General features: G+C 35.4%; 1 protein-coding gene across 3 annotated transcripts in view; it reads right to left on the bottom strand.

Moving 5' to 3' along the window:
* The window catches only part of camsap2b (calmodulin regulated spectrin-associated protein family, member 2b), a 94,881-nt gene extending 74,676 nt beyond the window's left edge, over positions 1–20,205 (bottom strand). For all 3 annotated transcript variants that reach the window (XM_056480738.1, XM_056480745.1, XM_056480753.1), the window contains exon 1: positions 19,643–20,205. In XM_056480738.1, coding sequence (XP_056336713.1) covers positions 19,643–19,808 — 166 coding nt within the window. In that variant the 5' untranslated portion in view covers positions 19,809–20,205. The remainder of the gene's footprint in view (positions 1–19,642) is intronic.
* Positions 20,206–20,715: the final 510 nt, after the last annotated feature.

Genomic DNA, 20,715 nt, shown 5'->3' with positions numbered 1-20,715 from the left:
GCTATCCTGCAGAAGTATGTGACCCCCAATTGTGGTTTGTAATGTAACACAAATGTCTTGATACCTCAGGCTGTTGATGCCATCCACTCCCCACCCTCATACTGAATGTAACCCCAAACCATGATTTTTCCTTCACCAAACTTGACAGATTTTTGTGAGAATCGTGGGTCCATGTGGGCTCCAATAAGTCTTCTGCAGTATTTGTGATGATTGGGATGCAGTTCAACAGATGATTCATCTGAAAAATCTACCTTCTGCCTCTTTTCCAAATGATCAACTAGAAGTCAAGTTATTATTTGTTGCTCTTACAACTGGGATTGATGACAAGACTTTTGTCAGGTAGTGTAAATAGGTGATGTCTATGTGTACTTGTTCAATGAAGTGTATTTGTGTAATTGGTATACGTGTCCTCAAAGTCCTCAATGGTTGGCATAATCTCTGCACAGAGGGTCTTGGGTCTTTGAAAATCAAACATCCAATATGGAGGCTAGTGGGTAAAGAGGATTTGTTTAAAAAAAAAAATACTGGTCTAATATAAAATAGCTTAAAGGTCCGCTAAAGTGCATTAGAATGTGCAGCTTTGTTTAATGTGAAACTAAAACATGAAGAGAGGGTGGATCATACTATGCAGCCCTTCCTCTTTTTAAAAAAATAGCTAAAGGCGAGAGCCGTTGCGCTAAAAACATTTGACACCCCATGACAGCCACAGTCTAATAGTAATGTTGAGTTTATGCGACAAAAGTTTCTCCATTTTGAAATACAGCATGTAATGTAGAATTGAAATGAGTAAAATAAACATGTAGGGACTTTATTTTCTTTTTTTATTTACCATCATTTCTTTTTTGGCATATTTTTAAGTGCTTAATTTAACCCTGTATGAATGATCAGTTGTGAATAAGTGACCAATTTCAGGTGCAGCTTTAGTGTAAGAGGAGGGACACTTAAATGTGCTAGATACAAGAGAGCATTCGATTGATTCAAAATCTGATAAAAAGCTAAAGTGCACGGTGATGTCATGAAAACTGGAAGTGGGTAATTGCAAGTAGGGTTGGGCGATGTCGACCAATTTGGCATCGTACGATGTGCGTTTTCAGCGGTATAGTGTGGAAGGAGGGCTTTTCAGAAATGCTAGATGAAACGCCAGTGTGGATGTGGATCATTTTCATTCTAAAATGCCATTTTAAAACTAAGGCGTATTAGTGTAAACGAGGCCTGAACTGAGGAAGTTTAACCTCCCAAAGGAGCTGCTGAAACAGTTCTACACCTCCATCATTGAATCAGTCATCTGTACATCAATAACTGTCTGGTTTAGCTCAGCTACTAAATACGACCTTCAAAGACTGCGTCGAATAGTTCGGACTGCTGAGCGAATCACTGGTACAACCCTTCCTACTTCCCAAGAACTGTACTTATCCAGAGAGAGCAGAAGGGCTGCTAAAATCACTCTGGACCCCTCACACCCAGCACACTGCCTCTTTGAACTGTTACCTTCTGGTCGACGCTACAGAGCACTGCGCACCAGAACAGCCCGACACAGAAACAGTTTCTTCCCTCAGGCAATCCATCTCATGAACACTTGATGATAATAATTGCGGAACCAACATCACTACTTGCCATACACTTTTATACACATATACACTTATTTAACTACACACTTTACATGCCAATTTGCACATAACAGCTGCACATATAACGTTGTATATAGTAATAAACATGTACATACACTTGTCAATCTGTATATTTGCATTCACTACTTACTTGTATTTTTTTTTTTATATATTTATTATCTGTTTTTTGTCCTGTCTCTGTAATCCTGTTACACTGTAGAAGCTCTGTCACGAAAACAAATTCCTCGTATGTGTGAACATACTGTACCTGGCAATAAAGCTCTTACTGATTCTGAATGTGTATTTTTCACAAGCGAGTTGCTGCTGCGACGGGGGCGGGGCTGAGGATCACGATGCCGGCTCAGCCCCGTGACATCTATTGGCCATCAGCGATGGACGATGGCATTGTCTATTAACCCAACCTTAATTCCAAGTAGGTATCGCAGCCTGGAGACCTCCAATTGGAAGGGATTACACCACAAGTAGGCTGGGTTGAGGGTTGGGGTAGGTGTAGGTGTAGATGTTATTAAAACACAACAGGTTACTGTGGGGTTGGGTTTAGGGTTAGGGTAGGTGTAGACATTCATAAAAAACAATATTGCACAATATTGCACTTAATGTCAAGACATTAAATAAATAAAAACTCCAGGTTTGTACAGTCCACTTGGAGTTCAAGTTCCACCAACTTGGAGCTGGCTCTAACCTCTGTTTGTACCCTTCTCGACAATTCTGTCCCTCCACTGTAAGACTAATCATCCAAAACTCTGATGCTTCAAAATGTTCATAAATCGATCAAAAAAAAAATTTTCGGATGAGACAAGATTATGTAAGATTTATTTTAGAATTTACTCAGACATGAATATCAAACCACGAAGAATGTTTACAGCATTTAAAACATGCGAGACAGTCAAATGAGGTTTATTCTTGCATGTCAAACAAATGTCATTTGTTCTTGTGAGTCAAGCAGAAGAGTCTAAAGCAAACATTTTAGTAACAGTAAAACCACGGTCAGATCACATGATTTTGGCATGATTTTGGCCCGATTTCCTTGATGTAGGGTGTCGTGGGGGTTTGTAAATGACAAATATGTGTTGTGACACAAGATTCAATCATTTCTTCTTGTATAATGTGGCACAGTTCACGACAATTGATACCATATCTGTGACACCACACGACACCACAGCAGAAAGTCTAGCATTTTTTTTTCCTTGTTCTTCACGACAAGTTCCGCAATAGGAGCACATACTTTCTCATTTAAATCAGTCGGTGTTGCTGTTAACATGTCAAACTTAATGACACATTTGCCCGCGAAATGCGGAGGGTTTTTTCTTTCTATTTAACGTGCAGTATCAAATTCCATTAAAAGAGCATTCTTCCACCAGTCCCTGTGTTTTAATATAGGACGTGCTCAGCTATGCAGAGACCATAATTAATCAGAAATCTAGTGTACATAGTTTTACGTTAGGAAATGCAGTATTGAATTTACAAACAGTCGGCAAGTACCAATCAACCGATGTAACACATTGATCAAATGTAGTTTTCAGTCACGCTCATTCATTTTTGATTTCCCTCTTCAACACATGATTTATTTACACATTTTAAACATAATAGTTTAATTAACTAATTTCTAATATCTACTTTTTTATCTTCCCCATGGTGACAGTCAGTGCATACAATTTTAATAGTTATATATAACACATATTTATATTTATAATTCACCTATAGGGCATGACTTTGGACTGTGGGAGAAACCCACGTGAACACAGGGCGGACATGCAAACTCCACACAGAAATGCCAACTGACCCAACTAGGACTCGTAGCAGCAACCTTCTTGGTGTGAGGTGACAGTGCTAACCACTGAGCCACTGTGTTACCTTTTTATTATTATTATTATTATTATTATTATTATTATTATTATTATTATTATTATAATTATTATTATTATTGGAATATATCCAGGCTTGGTCAGCATAAAAGTCTTCTTTTGAAAAACTGAAAATCATACTGTTCCAAATCTTCTGGCCTTTAGTGTACTTGCTGATCAGCGTGTGTACATGCATATAAGCCTGAATTAAATCTAACTATTATAAAATTGCCTCTCCATTTCGATTTCGCAAGACATGGATTCAATATTTATATTTTTCCTCAATTTTCTGAATTATTTTACTCTTCAGCAAACATTTTAAAGCAGTTTAGGTGAACACACTTTCACTGTAATTACAGAAATCAGTTCTTATGGGTTTGGATGAACTGAAGGTGAGTACACACAAAAAAAATTATTCAAAGATGATTCCTTGGATTTACTCATTTTTTTTTACATCAAGTGGTTGTAAACAATTTATTTTGGGCTGAATTTAAACAAACAATTAAATTGACCATTACTCAGTTTTATCTGTTTGTTTAAGTTCAACACTTAAGTCGTTTGCAACAATTTTGCAGAAATCTTTTCTTTTTTTTCGATAAAATGATCATAGAATTGGGTGGCTCAGTGGTTAGCACTGTCACCTCACAGCAAGAGGGTCGCTGGTTTGAGTCCTGGCTGGGCTAGTTGCCATTTCTGTGCAGTTTGCATGTTTCTCCTGTGTTGGAGGGTTTCCTCCCGGTGCTTTGGTTTCCCCGATAGTCCAAAGACATGCCATAGTGTATGAGTGTCTGTGTGTGAATGTGAGTGTGTGGGTGTTTCCCAGTACTGGGTTGTGGCTGGAAGGGCATCTGCTGTGTATAACATATGCTGGAATAGTTGGCAGTTCATTCTGCTGTGGTGACCCCTGATTAATAAGGGACTAAGCCGAAGGAAAATTAATGAAGGAATTATAGAATTTTTACTTTTGGAGAGAAAAACCCTTGAATGTGCTTTTAAATCTGCTTCAGGATCAATGCTTGGTCAAACGGACTGATCTGAGGTCAACAAGTGTCACCTGAAAAAAAGAGACACACTGTTTTCAGACTAATCCCATTATGGCTCTCGCTTAATCTGATTTACTGAAGCCCTTCAGAATAGCACCACAGACTCACTCATACACACACACACAAACAGACAGACAGGTACAGGCATGCATGAACTGAGTCACACACAAACAGACTGCAATCACGGAGAAGCAAGCAAACCCAATTACACACACACAAACGCTCAGGTGCAGGCCTGCAAATATTGAGTCACAACCGATTGAATAAAAAACAAAGCAGCGGTGATGCACATGAACAGAAAATAACAGCATGAGGATGACAACATCTGCAAACAGACTGACAATTCAGCTCTGTTTCCACCGCTAGAGTCTGACTCCAAATGTCTGAGGCTTGAAGGCCAAGGAAATTCCTGGCATCCCATAATGCCTCAGCGTGAGTCAGACTACAGTCGATGTGGATTCCTGCTCTACCCGGGTCATTTCCTTTCAGCTTGTCTTTGTGTGTGTGTGTGTGTGTGTGTGTGTGTGTGTGTGTGTGTGTGTGTTCATTTTCTTTTTTAGCAGCAGGAAACATGTCTTAAATGTGAAGAAACGTGCCTCCCTCATAATACAACATTGCAAGCAATTTTTGAAAAGTTAAAAACTAAATAAAAATGTAATATATATTTAAAATGTGGACTAAAATAATACAAAAAATAAAATGGTATACCATATATACTTTTAAATATCCAAATTAAATCATACAATAAAAAATGTTGCTGTTCATTTACTTTTTCAATAGGTGTTTAAAGTGGATTGTTTTGAAACAAAAATACTTTAGACAAAGCTGCAGTTTAGCTACAGCTATTATCTTAAACATATGCTTAAAGATGTCTACTTTTGCGTTCATGTATTCATTTAGTGAGTTAATTTTCCAATATTTGATTGTGAAATCAGGGGTCCGTTCTTCGTACCTCGCTTAAATGATCTAAGATGATTTTGCAGATCCTGGATCTTTTAATCTTGATAACTGATCTCTGGCTAATTTGGTTTTTCAAACAAGTTTGCGAATCAGATTGAAATGTCTGGATAAACTGATTTGAGATCGCTGCGTGTGTTGTGAAGGACAGATCTATCGATCCTCGAAATCATGATCAGCAACGCAACGATTGGCTGACGGCACAGCAGCGTAATGACATCATCTGATTAATATTCAATTATCCATGTGAGCAAAATTACATAATATTAGCAGTAAACGGTTTGTTTACAATAACTTTCGCAATAACTTTCCACATTTGTTGTGGGCTGCAGGCTTTACACTTTCATGTGTCAAGCGTATTCATCATGTATTTCATGCATATCAATGTATTTAGCTCTACATTTAGAGAAGATTTTCTTTATTATAGTAGCCTATAGGCCTACTCAATTTTATTTAATCAGCGTAAGGAATAACTGCATAAATTAATTTTGATATTGGTAAAAGGTGTCTGCAACTTTTTTGAAGCTTTAAATCACTGGAATATTAGTCAAAACACGTGCATGACTGCATAAATTATTATCCTTTATTTTATTAAAAAAAATTTTCAAAGTCGAATATTGTGCATGTACGCGTTTGTATCTAAAAAGTTCATTTCAATAAATTTTCTCTTTAATCCACCAGGTGGCAGCCTTTGTACTTTATTTCGAAGTGCAGATTACATAAATTTTATTAATATATATTTTTAACTTTATATATAAAAATATATTTACGATTTTTCCAAGTGTATATAACTACTGTAAGAAAATATAAGCATTTGGTACATACTTTCAGTATTATCTTTGCTTGAACTGACCCGATCTAATCCTGTTTATATCAAATGAACCTGCTCCCTAGCAGGTTTTGAGCTAGCAGAACTGTTGCTATGACAACAAGTCTCAGATGATTTTTGAAGAACAAAACGATCCTGGATCATGTCAAATCGTCAATAACCAAATCCAGCTGAGTAATGCACGTACGAAGAAAGGACCCCAGGAAAGACATTACTATTTTGATTACTTGATGACTGAACAAGTGTCTTATAGGCAGTTGATCAAAAATACAATGTAAAACGTCAAAACAAAAGAAACATTAAAAATAAGAAGTATTAAAGGCCCCATGAAATTAAAATATACTTTTTTAGATTTTAGTATCGGTAATGTTAGTTTTTAGGATATCTATAAGCTAGTGCACACAAAAACAGTGGCAAAATTCACGTTTAGAACATATGAAGTTGATATAAACATATAAAGCTTGTAGTTTGTCACTTCCGCCGAAATGGATCATCAGTTTGATTCACGTCCCCTCATACTTCAGTTTCTCATCAAATCTTGACCAATCAAATGCTCTCTAGTATCTGACATGCCCCGCCCACTTCAAGATGCTTCACATTTCACTAGCAGAGCGATGATAAAACGAAACGCTATTGGTTGTTTTTTAAAAAGGGGAGGAGCTACTCTGTGTCCCATCCTCTATCATGTTTTGGTTGAGATTATGTCAAACACAAATAAAGGATGCACATTTTAAAGCCCTTCACGGCATCTTTAAATCAATAAAAATGATTTTAAATAAATTCAAATTGGCTGTTGTATGACTAGTCAACCAACCACTATAGGGCTGGGTGATAAGGCCTTTTTTAAATCCCAGATTTTTTAACAAAAAATCGATTTATGTTTTAAATCTATTACCCCCATAACCCCCTATCTTAACCTTATCTTACCCCCATAACCTTATCTTATTATAATTAATTATAGGATATAAAAATACTAACAAAAAAGCTGTCATTTAAAGATCAAATTTAACAAGTCCTTTTTATAATTGCATACAATTTATAATAATAATAATAATAATATAAAATAAACCATTTTAAAGAATTACAGTGAAAGTAAACCCATAATGACTGTTTGGGGGACCTTTTTCCAAGATGATTTATTTCATTATTTATTTATTTTTTTTCAATGAACATGCATTTAGAAGGTTATTAAGTTTTATTTTGTATTTTATTTTAGTTTTATCATTTCATACCTATATTTACAGTAATGAATGTCACGAAATTTATACGAAAACAGCAACTTTGGATTCCAACATTAGATCGGTAACAGTTCCTGTGCTATGCACATCTTCTCCATTACTTGTCTTTTCCATTACTTCTTACCATAAGAAATACAAAGTGTGGCATGCAGTTTCAAATGTGTGTTTCACAGTGAACGCGTGACTGAGTGCCTTGTTTTTGACGAGTGTGTTTGTGCATCCTTGTTCTTTTTCATTTCAAAGAGCTCAACATATTTCTGAGTTCTTCCCAACTCACTGCTATGTTGTGTGTGTGTTTCTATGGCAAATGCAGGAGGGAAAAACAGGAACCCAGAGGAGAGCATCACGTGTAAGAGTGAAAAACGATTTTCAAACAAATCGATGTAAACTTCACACTCGAGTTAATCAATAAAATCGATTTATCACCCAGCCCTACCAACCACTCTATCATTCATCTCTAAAAACTTTGTAAAATGTGTCTTCCATTATACTAGCGATAACATGAAACGGATGGTCTATATATGTATTTTCAATATGTAAAGAGACATCAGTAATCACTTGAAAACATTCTCATATGCATTTATTAAAATCTGCTTCGTCAGTGGAAACCCTTTTCCTAGTTCAGAGCCAAAAGCATAAAACACAAACACACACACCTTCTGTTAAGCTCAGAGTTTTTCCTGAACATGCTCACAAAGATCTGCCTGCTTATGGAAAAGTTTTTTTCCCTTCATTTCATCCCAGCCAGACTGCAGCACAGAGGCAGGAAGCGGCTCTCGAAGGCACCACAAACACAGGGAGGAAGTGAGGGGTCAGAACCAGAAAAGCCTGAGGCAGCAACTCACAAAAGCCCTGCAAAAGTTCACCTCTGTGCTTTTGTGAGTTGAAATGTTACTGTAAGTAAACATATCTCAGTTCCTTTGTCATATTCTCATTATAAGGTCAATTATCAAGATCTTTACTGCAGATTATACACTGTATTATCTACAGGGATTTCTGAGATATTCTTGGCATGTGCTTATAATAATCATTCCAAACATACTCTACTGACGTGTTCTATAAACAACGTGTACTTTGTACCTCCCAAACCTTTTCTTGCTTAAAAAAGAGACATAAAAATGGTTCATACTCTGTGTGTACAATATATTCCAAGTTATAGTGCCAGATTTAAATCATAATTATAAAAATCTTATTCAGGATCAACAAATGGATTAAGAACAACCTGAATCTGGACAACAGCAATCCTAAACTGTCCTGAATAAGGTTGCACAATACATCACAAAATTATTGTTATCGTGATAATAGTATAAGCAACATACATCACAGACAGGAGTGATAAGTTACTGTACATTTATTTAATGCCTTGGTTGTTTATCTAAATTTCACCAATCATATGGGGCTTTACTATCTTTATGCCCACCTCCCCAGTAGTTGCTGTTCTGCTATTGGCTGAAACGGCCCAATAGAGATGAAAATAAACACTTATGGCGAGGTTCGAGACGAGAGAGAAAAATGACAATAGCCAAACAGTGTCATATTTTTCCAGAGGTTTTCACTTATTCATAGTGTTTGGCCCGTTTCCACTGAGTGGCACAGTATGGTATGGTTCAGTACGGTGCGGGTCATCTTTATCAAGCTTGTGTATCCACTACCAAAAGGGTACCCTTTTGGTGGGTGTGGTGTACGACAGAACGTTTCAGACAACGTTACTTTTACTTGAGGAAATGTCTACAGTAAAGCCGTACGGGTCGTTCACATATCATATGAGAAGCACTTCTCACAAAACAGATGCTTTATACACATAAATACTTGTGTATAAATGTTCATTAATAACCTTTCAATGAACATGATTTAATTATAACTGCAGATCAATGAAACAGCTCACTGTAACCTCTGTAATTATAAAAAAATAAATAAATAAATACAACTTATATGAACACATACAGCCCATTACAGTCTCTGATATGTTACCAATTACAGAAAAACTACACACAGCATACATTTAGTCCTTATTTGGGTTCAAAAACAACACGCAACATAGCCCACAGTCAGTGCAAACCTCTCATATGTGTCTTTAATCTTCGCCAGCACATGTAACCTCTGTTAGAGAGTAATTGCATAATTCCGAGTTAATAATAGTCCGCACTTTTTAGACGGGCTCGTAAAACTACAACAGGACAGCAGATTTGGTTCTTCTTGGCTTTGTGGCTGTTTATTAAGACAAGGTTTGTTTGACCTCGGGTCAATCATGGCTTGTTATTATATGTATATATTATTACAGTGTAATGTCTCAGCTGTGTCTTTAAAAATGGTGCTTTCTTTGTTTCTATTTTCCTGCTTCTGCGAGTGACCTATCTCTGTAAACCAATAGCGTTCAGCTGCACGTCTAGCTCCGCCTTATGGTGCCCTTTGGGCCTGTTGGTACTCTTTGCAAAGGGTGACCAAAAAGTGGTACAGTACGGTTCGCTTTTAGGTACCCTTTGACAGTGTAAACGGCCATAAAAGTCACTCAGTAAAAACGGGCCATTAAAAACTTAATGATTGCACCTTAACACAATCTGAATTACAATTAAATAGATCTGAAACATATCATTACAGAAATAAATGATTTAAAAACAGATTATAAGTACTCCTTGGTTTACAGTTTGTATGTGTTCAGCGCTAGTTCCCGTTCCCTTTTTGGGATGACAAAACAGACTTCTGCCACTTGCAGGTATGGAATGATATATACCATCACGCAGACACAAAACAAAACAAAATCTTGTTTCAGTTGGCTGTCATCAGTGTTTTGGTCCAGACAGTCCAGCTTTCATTCTTGCTAGTTGTTTGACATTGGCTTGGTGTGTTCAGGGGGGGCTCAGATTGTAAAAATTGTTCACAAACATAAACATGTACTTTTACTTTTCTTCAATTTACAACAGACCCTTCAAATTTTCCATGAATTCTGAAAAGTGAATGAAATATTCATAAAATCAACAGAAGTTACAGATTCATTTGTCATAAGCAACATTTTGATAAACGTCAAGCCTATAGAAATGAAATTTTACCTGAAATAAGTGACATGTGTGAAACGTGCTAAACAAATGCTCACGTGTGTCTCTCTCATTCGGCACAAATGCAAATGTATGCCACTTTGCCCATGTTTCATTTAATTAATGTTGATTTAATTATATAAGCTGCTTCAAAATATAAATAGCATGTTCCAGCTGTTAAAAAAGCACTTATATTTTAGACATGCTAATCATTTTCACCTTCCTTATTTTGGATTTCTTGTAAGAATAAAACATGCTTCCACACAATTTTTTCATGTTTTCCCAACACAAATCGATTAAGCTAACTTCATTGTTTTTATGAATTTAAGTGAATTGAACAAAAAACAATTAAGTTGTCCCCCAAAATCCTCAAGAAGTGTGTTGTTTCAATCAATTTTAAATAAGTAGCTTGGAGAAGCATACGTGTAACATAATAATAACATTTCTTTTTAAATACAGTGAGAATAAGAGTGCACAGAGTCACATGCGAGCGTCTCACACTGCCAGCATCCCTCAGGCTTCAGTGATGTAACAGGAACGAATGCTCTCTGTCGTGGTATGTCAAGTATGCCACAGATGTTAGGCTGTGAGAAAGACAGCACAACATGCACAATATGGCTATATATGAGGGCCTGCTGGCTCTGCAAACAGATGTCTGTGGCCTTGTTTATTTTTCATTTCCGAACAAAGTATCTGGATGAGCAGACATCCACCAGACTCTATTTTCAATCTAAGGATGCCATGCCATGGTGGAGCTCATTTTCCTGTGTTTGTTTCTTGTGCTGATCAGCAGTTTCATTCTGCTGTGAAGAGCACTGACTCACTGGGAGATGTTTTCACCCTTACAAAAAATACCATGGTGCTCTGATACATAACACGGGATGGAAGAGTAAACATATCCATGTTTTATATACACGACATTACCACTGGAAATGTCCAAACTCCATGGCGTTATTAATGTAAATGTTAAAACTTTATTTTCATGGTTATTTGTGAAAAAAATTTGTGTCTTACTGTAAAAAAAATATTCCTAAATTAGCAGTTTTCCTTATTTTCTTAGTCATGATTTTATTGTTTGTTTTTGAATTGCATTATGGGACTTTGATCTTTCTTCCAACAACTTTTAACCTTGAAAAGTTTGAAAAAGTGACTTTTATTAACATTTTTATTAGTTTAAAGTGATATATTTTTAGGATTGGTGTTGTATTTTAGAGCAGTGGTCCCCAACCTTCTTATCACCGCGGACTGGTCAACGCTTGACAATTTTACCGTGGCCCGGGGGTGGGGAGGGGGTTGTACATAGATTGTTAAGTGACCATCAACTGTTTTCTCATAGGATGACACGCTGACAAAACATTGCTGCAACTCTGATACAAGTTTTATTTATGGAGAAAATTAGAAAATAGAGTTAAGTCTATTGAAATGTGTATATTCCATACAAAATGTGAAGCTGATAAGTCGGTTCTTGTCACGTGACTTGCGGTGCGCTTGCGGCATTCTGGATGTTTTCAACTGGCTGAGCCTGGAAGGTGCGTCCCTAATAATATGCGCGCACAAGCAGTGAGCTTCCATTGGAAATAATGAACTTGCGCTCGGAATGTGAACAAACGCTGTCAGTTGTGATCTCCAGCAGTTGATCTGTGATCCAGCAGTTGATTGTGATCTCCAGCATGCTGGATTCACCTGATTTGTTTACAAACGAGTTGCGTATCCATTCCTTGGCAGTTCGTTGTTCACTGGGCCTTTAACTCTTTGCAAAAAACTTTCCAAAGACGTCGGTTTCTTACTCATTTTGCTGCTTTTGGGTTAAATTTTGGCGCTCAAGTGAGCGAGATGAAACTACGGTAATTTTTCAAAATAAAAGATCGTTATGACTAATAAATAAAGCTGAAATAATTAATGATTTCTTGTGCGGTCAGGTACCAATTAATCTGCGCACTGGTACCGGTCCACAGCCCGAGGGTTGGGGAACACTGTTTTAGAGTACAAAATCCTTGTAATAACCTGTCTGCACATTTTCTGTATTTTACAGACTTATTTTTGTATATGTTTTTTTTATACATTATATTATTTCAAACGAATTTACTGTAAATGAAAGTCACTTTGTTAAACTGTAGAGTCGAATGCTCAACATCAAAAGTTAACAGAGCAAAGATCAACATCCCATAATGCAATTCACAACCGTAAATAAACTGAAATCACAAAATAAGAAAAAAGTTAATTATCTAATATATATTTTTTACAGTATATTTCATATAAGAGAACATTATATAAAAACATTAAATGCCATTTATAATTTAGATTAAAAGTGTTACTTTAAGGCGACGCAGTGGCGCAGTAGGTAGAGCTGTCGCCTCACAGCAAGAAGGTCGCTGGTTCGAGCCTCGGCTGGGTCAGTTGGCGTTTCTGTGTGGAGTTTGCATGTTCTCCCTGCATTCGCGTGGGTTTCCTCCGGGTGCTCCGGTTTCCCCCACAGGCCAAAGACATGCGATACAGGTGAAGTGGGTAAGCTAAATTGTCCGTAGTATATGGGTGTGAGTAAGTGTGTATGGATGTTTCCCAGAGATGGGTTGTGGCTGGAAGGGCATCCGCTGCGTAAAACATGTGCTGGATAAGTTGGCGGTTCATTCTGCTGTGGTGTCCCCAGATTAATAAAGGGACTAAGCCGAAAAGAAAATGAATGAATGAATATTACTTTAAATTCAGTTAATAGTTGAGTGTTAACAAATGAGTGTTAACTGGCACAATGGTGAAAAACAGAAAAGCAAGTACAGCAACGATACCGTACAAATAAAATACACAGCGCTTTATGATTTTCTAGCACTATTCAGATATACAAATTTAGTAATCTAATGTAAAATAACACTGTAGACTCTTCATCGTATATATACATACAGGTAAATACAATTAATCTTTCTTAAAGTACGTAAAAAAGGTCATTCCTTATGTCTGAATACTTTAAACTGATTTAAATAATTAATGTTTTGTTGACTTTATGGTTTAAACGTTGCAATGATTCCACAGGGCGACACGGTAGCTTAGTGGTTAGCACTGTCGCCTCACAGCAAAAAGGTCATTGGTTCGAGTCCCGGGACTATAGGTGAATTAAATAAACTAAATTGGCCATAGTGTATGTATGTGAATGAGTGTGTATGGATGTTTCCCATTACTGAGTTGCAGCTGGAAGGTCATCCGCTAATAAAGGGACTAAACCGTAAAGAAAATGAATGAATGATTCCACAAATCATGAGTGTTTTCAAATGTGACTCCTGCTCAATTATAATACAAATTCGACATTGCAGATCATGCAATGTGAATATTGAGGATGCGCACATTGCGATATCGATGCTGAAACTATATATTGTGCAGCCCTATATTAAATTAGACACTACAGTTACAATTGTAGAGGTCAGTTTTAAGGCATTTATTTGGTTATGGTGAAAATCCTCATTTTAGAAGACTGCAATAAGAGGTTTTGTATCTGAACTCTTCAGCTATAATCGAGCACTGTACACAACATGTGCTTGAGTACTCTATATTAGTACGCTAATACACTTCTTTCAAACATTACAAGAGATTAGTCAATTATAATTGTACTTGAAAACCTTTACATTTACTATTACTACAAAGTGCACTCTTTCAAAGTGTATTTAAAGCATGAAACTATTATTTTGTTGTTGTTGTTGTTGTTGTTTTTTTAAATACACTTGAGTGGTGTTTTAATTGAGTAATATTATCTACAATAGCACCATACAGTATGCTGTGCTGCAAAGATTAGCTCTAATATTTACCTCAACAAACTTGTCCATGAGTTTCTACTCTGCCTATAAGATCTAGATTAGCTCTGTCAGACTCAGATTATTTCATTGAGGTAAAAAGTTTAAATATGCAGGACAGCAGCCCTGCAGGAGCATAAATGGATGCCCCTGATATTTACTGATAAGATCTGAAGTGCACTAATATATGATTAAGTATACATTTTTCACAATAATGTCAAAACATTATGCTCATACCACAGTATCTGCTTTTAGTATATAGTTTTGTTAGAATCACAATCAGCACCGACCCACACACAGAGGGATTCGAGGACATCTGCAATAGAAATCAGACTTAAATTCAAGCTTTATCAACCACATTAAAGTTCATGCACTCTACACTAGCTAGCTCAATGAGAGAAGCAGACTTTTACACACACACTTCTGCCCGGTCTTGGCCCTTAGGCATCTGTTGTAGTAGCAGTAAAAGCCACATTGTATTATGTCTAAGCAAGTTTGATTGTGTGTGTTTGTGTTAATTCCAGCATCCTCCATGGGGAGTAACTGTGGAGCATTCAATCCTATTTCTGTGTGCAGAAGTGGGGAATCTGCTTTGAGAGTTTATTATGGACTGCGGGGACGAACCCAGAGCCAAAAGCCAGACTGCGGCCTTTCATGAGTCTATGTAGAGATCTAGGCTAATGATTTCTGCAGACTTGGCAAAAGTTACCATCATGCAGATTTGTGTCATGCTCGCTGTTTTTTACCCTCAATATGCTGCTTCTCTTGAGACACATGTGCATTAAATACCTTAAAATGATGTATCTGAACTTCTTATTACTCTTATTAATAATGACTCCTTGAAGAAAATGATTTTATTATCAGTCGGGCAAGGTTATAATAGTTTGGGATTTTTCATCAGTTTTAGTTTCTAATTTGTTTAGACTTTTTGTTTTCAAATTCAGTTAATTTTAATTAGTTTTAGAGGCAGATTTACTAGTTTTTATTAGTTTCTATATTTTGAAATGACTTATTTTTAGTTTAGTTTTTATTAGTTTCAGTATTCGTTTTCTTTTTTTTCTAAATAAGGATATTTGTTGGATGCAAGATTCAAATCATCAGAATAAATATTGTATAATAAAACTCAGTCATATATTTTTTTGAAACCAGTATTTAGAGGACACATGAACACTATCATCTACCACTACCATCTACCCATCCTCAAATTCAAATACAACAACCCACAAGATAGCAGCATTAAGTGCAATATGTGTGCGAGGCTGCTTCTGAGGTTAGATACACAGTAGTGATGGTGAGTTCAGATATTTATCGCGGATGTTAGGACTCAAAAATATTAAAATTATGTAGTCAGCAATAATAATTTCAGTCAGTTAAAACATCACCATGATCTGAAAAATGTCTTACAGGAAGGTTTTGCCACCTAACCAAAGCATGATTCACTTATTTCAACTCCATTATGATTTTTTGTTATGAAATAAACTTACATTTTTCACAAGATCCTCTCACTTAAGCCCTCGGTTTACCCGCGGCACTGAATCACACATGCGCAGTATTTTCGGTTCACTGCTTCTCAAACAAAAACGTTACTGTTCTAATAACTGAATAAGAGTATATATTGGATTATTTAGAGTCAGAGGGGCGTATTAGGCTTGTTAAAAAGTAGTAGTTTGTGGAATAGTGCTTACTGGAGACACAAATCGTTTCAAGTGATTTAGTATGACTTGGTGAACTAGGCAGCAGGACTACAGACTGAGGTGCCGTACGGGTCAAACACCTGCAGCACGAATTAGATTTACTTCTAAAAAGCTTACAGTAAGATCAATGTGTTAAATACATTTACAAAGACGAAAACGAAGGAGGATTTTGTTATAATTTTAGTTCGTTTCAGTTAGTTTAGTATGTACTCAATACAGTTTCAGTTAGTTCTAGTTTTTAAAAAAAAACTCTCGTTTTTATTTTTATTTCACTTAACGAAAATGAGTTAACATTTTAGTTTTTGTTTTTTGGTTCGTTTTCATTAACTATAATAACATTGCAGTGGGGCTGCAAAATGTATCATTTAACCATCGATATCGCAATCTGCGAATCTGCAATAGTCACATCGCAGGATCTGTAACGTTGAGTTTACAATTGTCTAAAGTATCGAGGTTGGTACCAATCGGTAGTTAAATTTAAAAATTTTCCAATTTCCCGCTAACATTTGGAATTATTTAGGCAAAGGAAATTATAAAGTGTTATATTTCATTTTCATTCAGCTTAGTCCGTTTAATATCAGGGGTCGCCACAGCAGAATGAACCACCGATTATTTCGGCACATGTCTTTGGACTTGTGGGGGAAATAGGAGCACCCGGAGGAAACCCACGTGAACGCGGTGAGAACATGCAAACTCCACATAGAAAAGCCAATTGACCCAGCCAAGGCTCGAACCAGCGACCTTCTTGCTTTGAGGCGACAGTGCTAATCACAAACCCAATGTGTCGCCCTGTCATATTTATTATATAAATTTAAACTAAATGCCATTTTTTTGTTTACTGTAGTCACAAAAATCTGTTGAACAAACAAACAAACAAATAAAACTGAAGATGTCCACAGACACTGCAAAAAACAGCTGGGAAAAACAAGCAGTGAGCATGGTGGGGTATATTGTCACACTATGTGGAGTAAGCTGTCTCAGTGAAAACCACAAGTAATTGGGCTTCTGAGCTAACTGTAAACAGTAACACTTATTCAAGACAAGTGAATGAAAAGTATATTAGGTATATTTGTTTTTGTTGAAATAACAAGGGCTCTAAATATGAATTAATACCAAGACTTCATTTTATTTCATATAGCTGCCAATAGAATCTTCCTTTTTATTTAGTTTAACTTAAAAACTAAGACACTTCATGAAAACTACGTAGCTATATAGTTTAAAAACAAATGACAAAAAGACAGAAAAATAAACACTTTACTGTACTGTTTGTTTATTTATTTTATATATGCATTATTTGATTTAATCCATATTTTTACTGTATCTAGATATTATTTTTAAAAGTACAGCAATCCTATAACTTTATGTATTTATTCATTTCATGTTTTGTTAATCATTATTTTAGAAGGAATGGTATATACAAAGATGTACAGTATAATTTATATATGAGATACAGTTCATCCTTTTTGTGACATTTTCCTCAAGAACTTTAAATCTATACATATTATTAATTTTCAGCTTAAATATTTTTATTTATTTAGATACAGTACAGTCCTTATTGTCACAACTTACTGAAAACTTTTAAACTACCTACATATTTATACATTTTCATCTATGTTTATTTAATTTGATCTTATTATCATTTTTTTTATTTACAGCGTAGTCCTTGTTGTGTCCAAGAACTTTTCTATGTGTTTATTCATTTTTTATGTAATGTTTTCTATTTTGTTAGTTTAGAAAGATAATAGAATTAATTTGTACTTAAAATATATTTTAAAATTCAGATTAGGGTTAGGGGTTAGGATTAGGCTCGTGTTATGACAACTAAGAACTACGTATTTATTTATTCCTTTTCACCTAATGTAGCCTATATATTTTTGTTTATTTATTTCAAGCGTATATTATATTTGGACAAGAATTTATCGCAATTAATCACATCCAAAATGTGTGTACTGTGCATATTTATTATGCGTGTGTGAGTGTGTGTATATACACTGAGAAAATGTCTATAATCTTCAATTATATATATATATATATATATATATATATATATATATATATATATATATATATATATATATATATATATATATATATATATATATATATATAAATATAAAATCTTCAGTCAATAATTTAGAATTTTAGATCCTTTTTACTTGTATTTTTTATCTCTGTTTATTTAATTATAATTAAATAGTATTTATTATTATTATTTATATAATTTATTATGTGAGGTAAGGATCCAAATTACATGAATCAGTGTAAATTTCTGGCATTTTTGTGCACTAAAAACGTTTAATAAAAATATATTTGAATTTTCATTTTTTATTTAATAAATGTATAATACAAATTATGTATAAACTTAAGTATCTATGTAAAAATGTTTTGTTTAGTTTTATTTCTATGTATGTGTGAATTATTAGCCCCCCTTTGAATTTTTTTCTTTTTAAAATATTTCACAAATGATGTTTGACAGAGCAAAGAAATGTTCATAGTACGTCTGACAATATTTTTTCTTCTGGAGAAAGTTTTATTTGTTTTATTTCGGCTAGATTAAAAGCAGTTTTAAATTTTTTATGAACCATTGTAAGGTCAAAATTATTAGCCCCTTTAAGCTATATTTTTTTCGACTGTCTACAATACAATACAATACAATAACTTGCCTAATTACCCAAACCTGCCTAGTTAACCTAATTAACCTAGTTAAGCCTTTAAATGTCACTTTACGCTGTATAGAAGTGTCTTGAAAATTTTCTAGTAAAATATTATTTATTGTCATCATGGCAAAGATAAAATAAATCAGTTATTAGAAATGAGTTATTAAAACTATTATGTTTAGAAATGTGTTGAAAAATCTTCTCTCCATTAAACAGAAATTGGGGAAAAAAATAAACACAGGGGCTAATAATTCTGACTTCAACTGTACATAATAAATATATAATATTATATTTGTAATATATATTATATGCACACCCCTCACAAATCTCTCATTTAAATTAATATTTTCTACAGGATGCTTTACAATATCATATTTGTGCATATACATTAGTTTAATCAGGACTGAGCTAATCTAACAAAATAACAATAATGGTTCAAAAATTAGTAGCCCAAATGTATATGTTAGGGAAAATATTAAATACATTTTTTTTTTTCAAAAATAGCAAAAAATCAAGAGAAACAAAAAATATATACAATTTTGTTGAAATGTTGTAGTTTGTAATTTATTTAGCAATATTTTGCATTAATTTAAATGTAGTATCTTTCCATTTCTAAAGATATTATGTGACTAAAATATTATTTTAATAAATATATCCGTTTAATAAATTAGTTTTGTTCAAATGCACCAATATATATTCCCCATATTCACTGAGGAATGGATAAAAATATTCATTTTCAAAATGGGGTGTACTCATTTATGCTGAGCACTGCATATAGCCTATATATTTTGTTAAAACAAACTTTTATTTTGGATGCGAATATTTTGGACGCCCAGCAATATTATGTCACATCTTATCATTATTTAGACACAGAGTAGTCATAATTACGCCAACTTCCCCTCAACTCCAAATGTGCATTTTCAAACCTTATAAGCGCCACCTACCAGATCCAAAGGCTTTGGCGATGAGCCACGTCAAACTGCAGGATATCTTGGCCCTGCTGAAGTCATAGTGATCCACAGATTTGATGGAGGGCACGATGAAGGTCCTCCTGCTCTCCTTGATCTCTGCGGCATCTCCCATCTTGACGTCCACGCGCGGCTGCATCATTTCCCGCGGGACTATGAGCTCAGAGACGACATTCCCATGCTCAAATATGATCTGGAAAATAGCGGATCCGATAACCCTCCTCTTAAACGCTAATTAGGCTACACGAACGGAAAAACGAACCCCCGAGCACCGGATTCAATATCCAACAAGCAATTCCAGGCGACTGCGGTAACGTTAGTTCTCATCCGTTTCCCGGCATATTATCCTCAAGTTGGTGTTGATGCCAAAAATCAATATTTCATAGGTGACATGAGCGCCATGATGAGGAATGTCAGGCTGAATGGCGAGGAGAGGCGATCGATGAGCTGACCGTTTGGTGTCATGATTTCTTCCGCTTCTTCAACTTTTGTTAACTGTCCCTTCCTAAAATCTCTCCCTCTCCCTGCGGTCCGCCTGCCGCACTGGCCTGGAAAAAAGGAGAGGCATGAGTGCGCATGCGCGAAACGCCCAGCTGCAGAGAAGCACAGATTCACGCAGCTGTCAAATAAAATAAAACGACATTCTGCACACCTCTCGTCTACACACACAACACGGTTGTATTAGTGTTAGTTAATGCATTTAATAACACGAACAAACAATGACTAATACATTTATTATAGTATTTATGTTAGTTAATGAAAATACAGTTGTTCATTGTCAGTCAGTGGTGTAGAGCAGTGTTTCCCAACCCTTTTCCTGGAGGCACACCAACAGTACATATTTTGGATGTCTCCCTTACCTGACTGATTAACTTCAGGTTTTGGAGTCTCTTCTTATGTTCTAATTAGGTGATTCAGGTGTGTTTGATTAGGGAGACATTGAAAATGTGTACTGTTGGTGTGCCTTCAGGAACAGGGTTGGGAAACACTGGTGTAGAGTACAGAAAAATCATACTTAAGTAAAAGTAACATTACTTGCCTAAAAATGA

The sequence above is a fragment of the Danio aesculapii genome, chromosome 2 (assembly GCF_903798145.1).
Source record: "Danio aesculapii chromosome 2, fDanAes4.1, whole genome shotgun sequence".
Taxonomy (NCBI): Eukaryota; Metazoa; Chordata; class Actinopteri; order Cypriniformes; family Danionidae; genus Danio; species Danio aesculapii.
The sequence above is the reverse complement of the archived record's forward strand: the minus strand, read 5'-3'. Positions and strand labels throughout refer to the sequence as shown.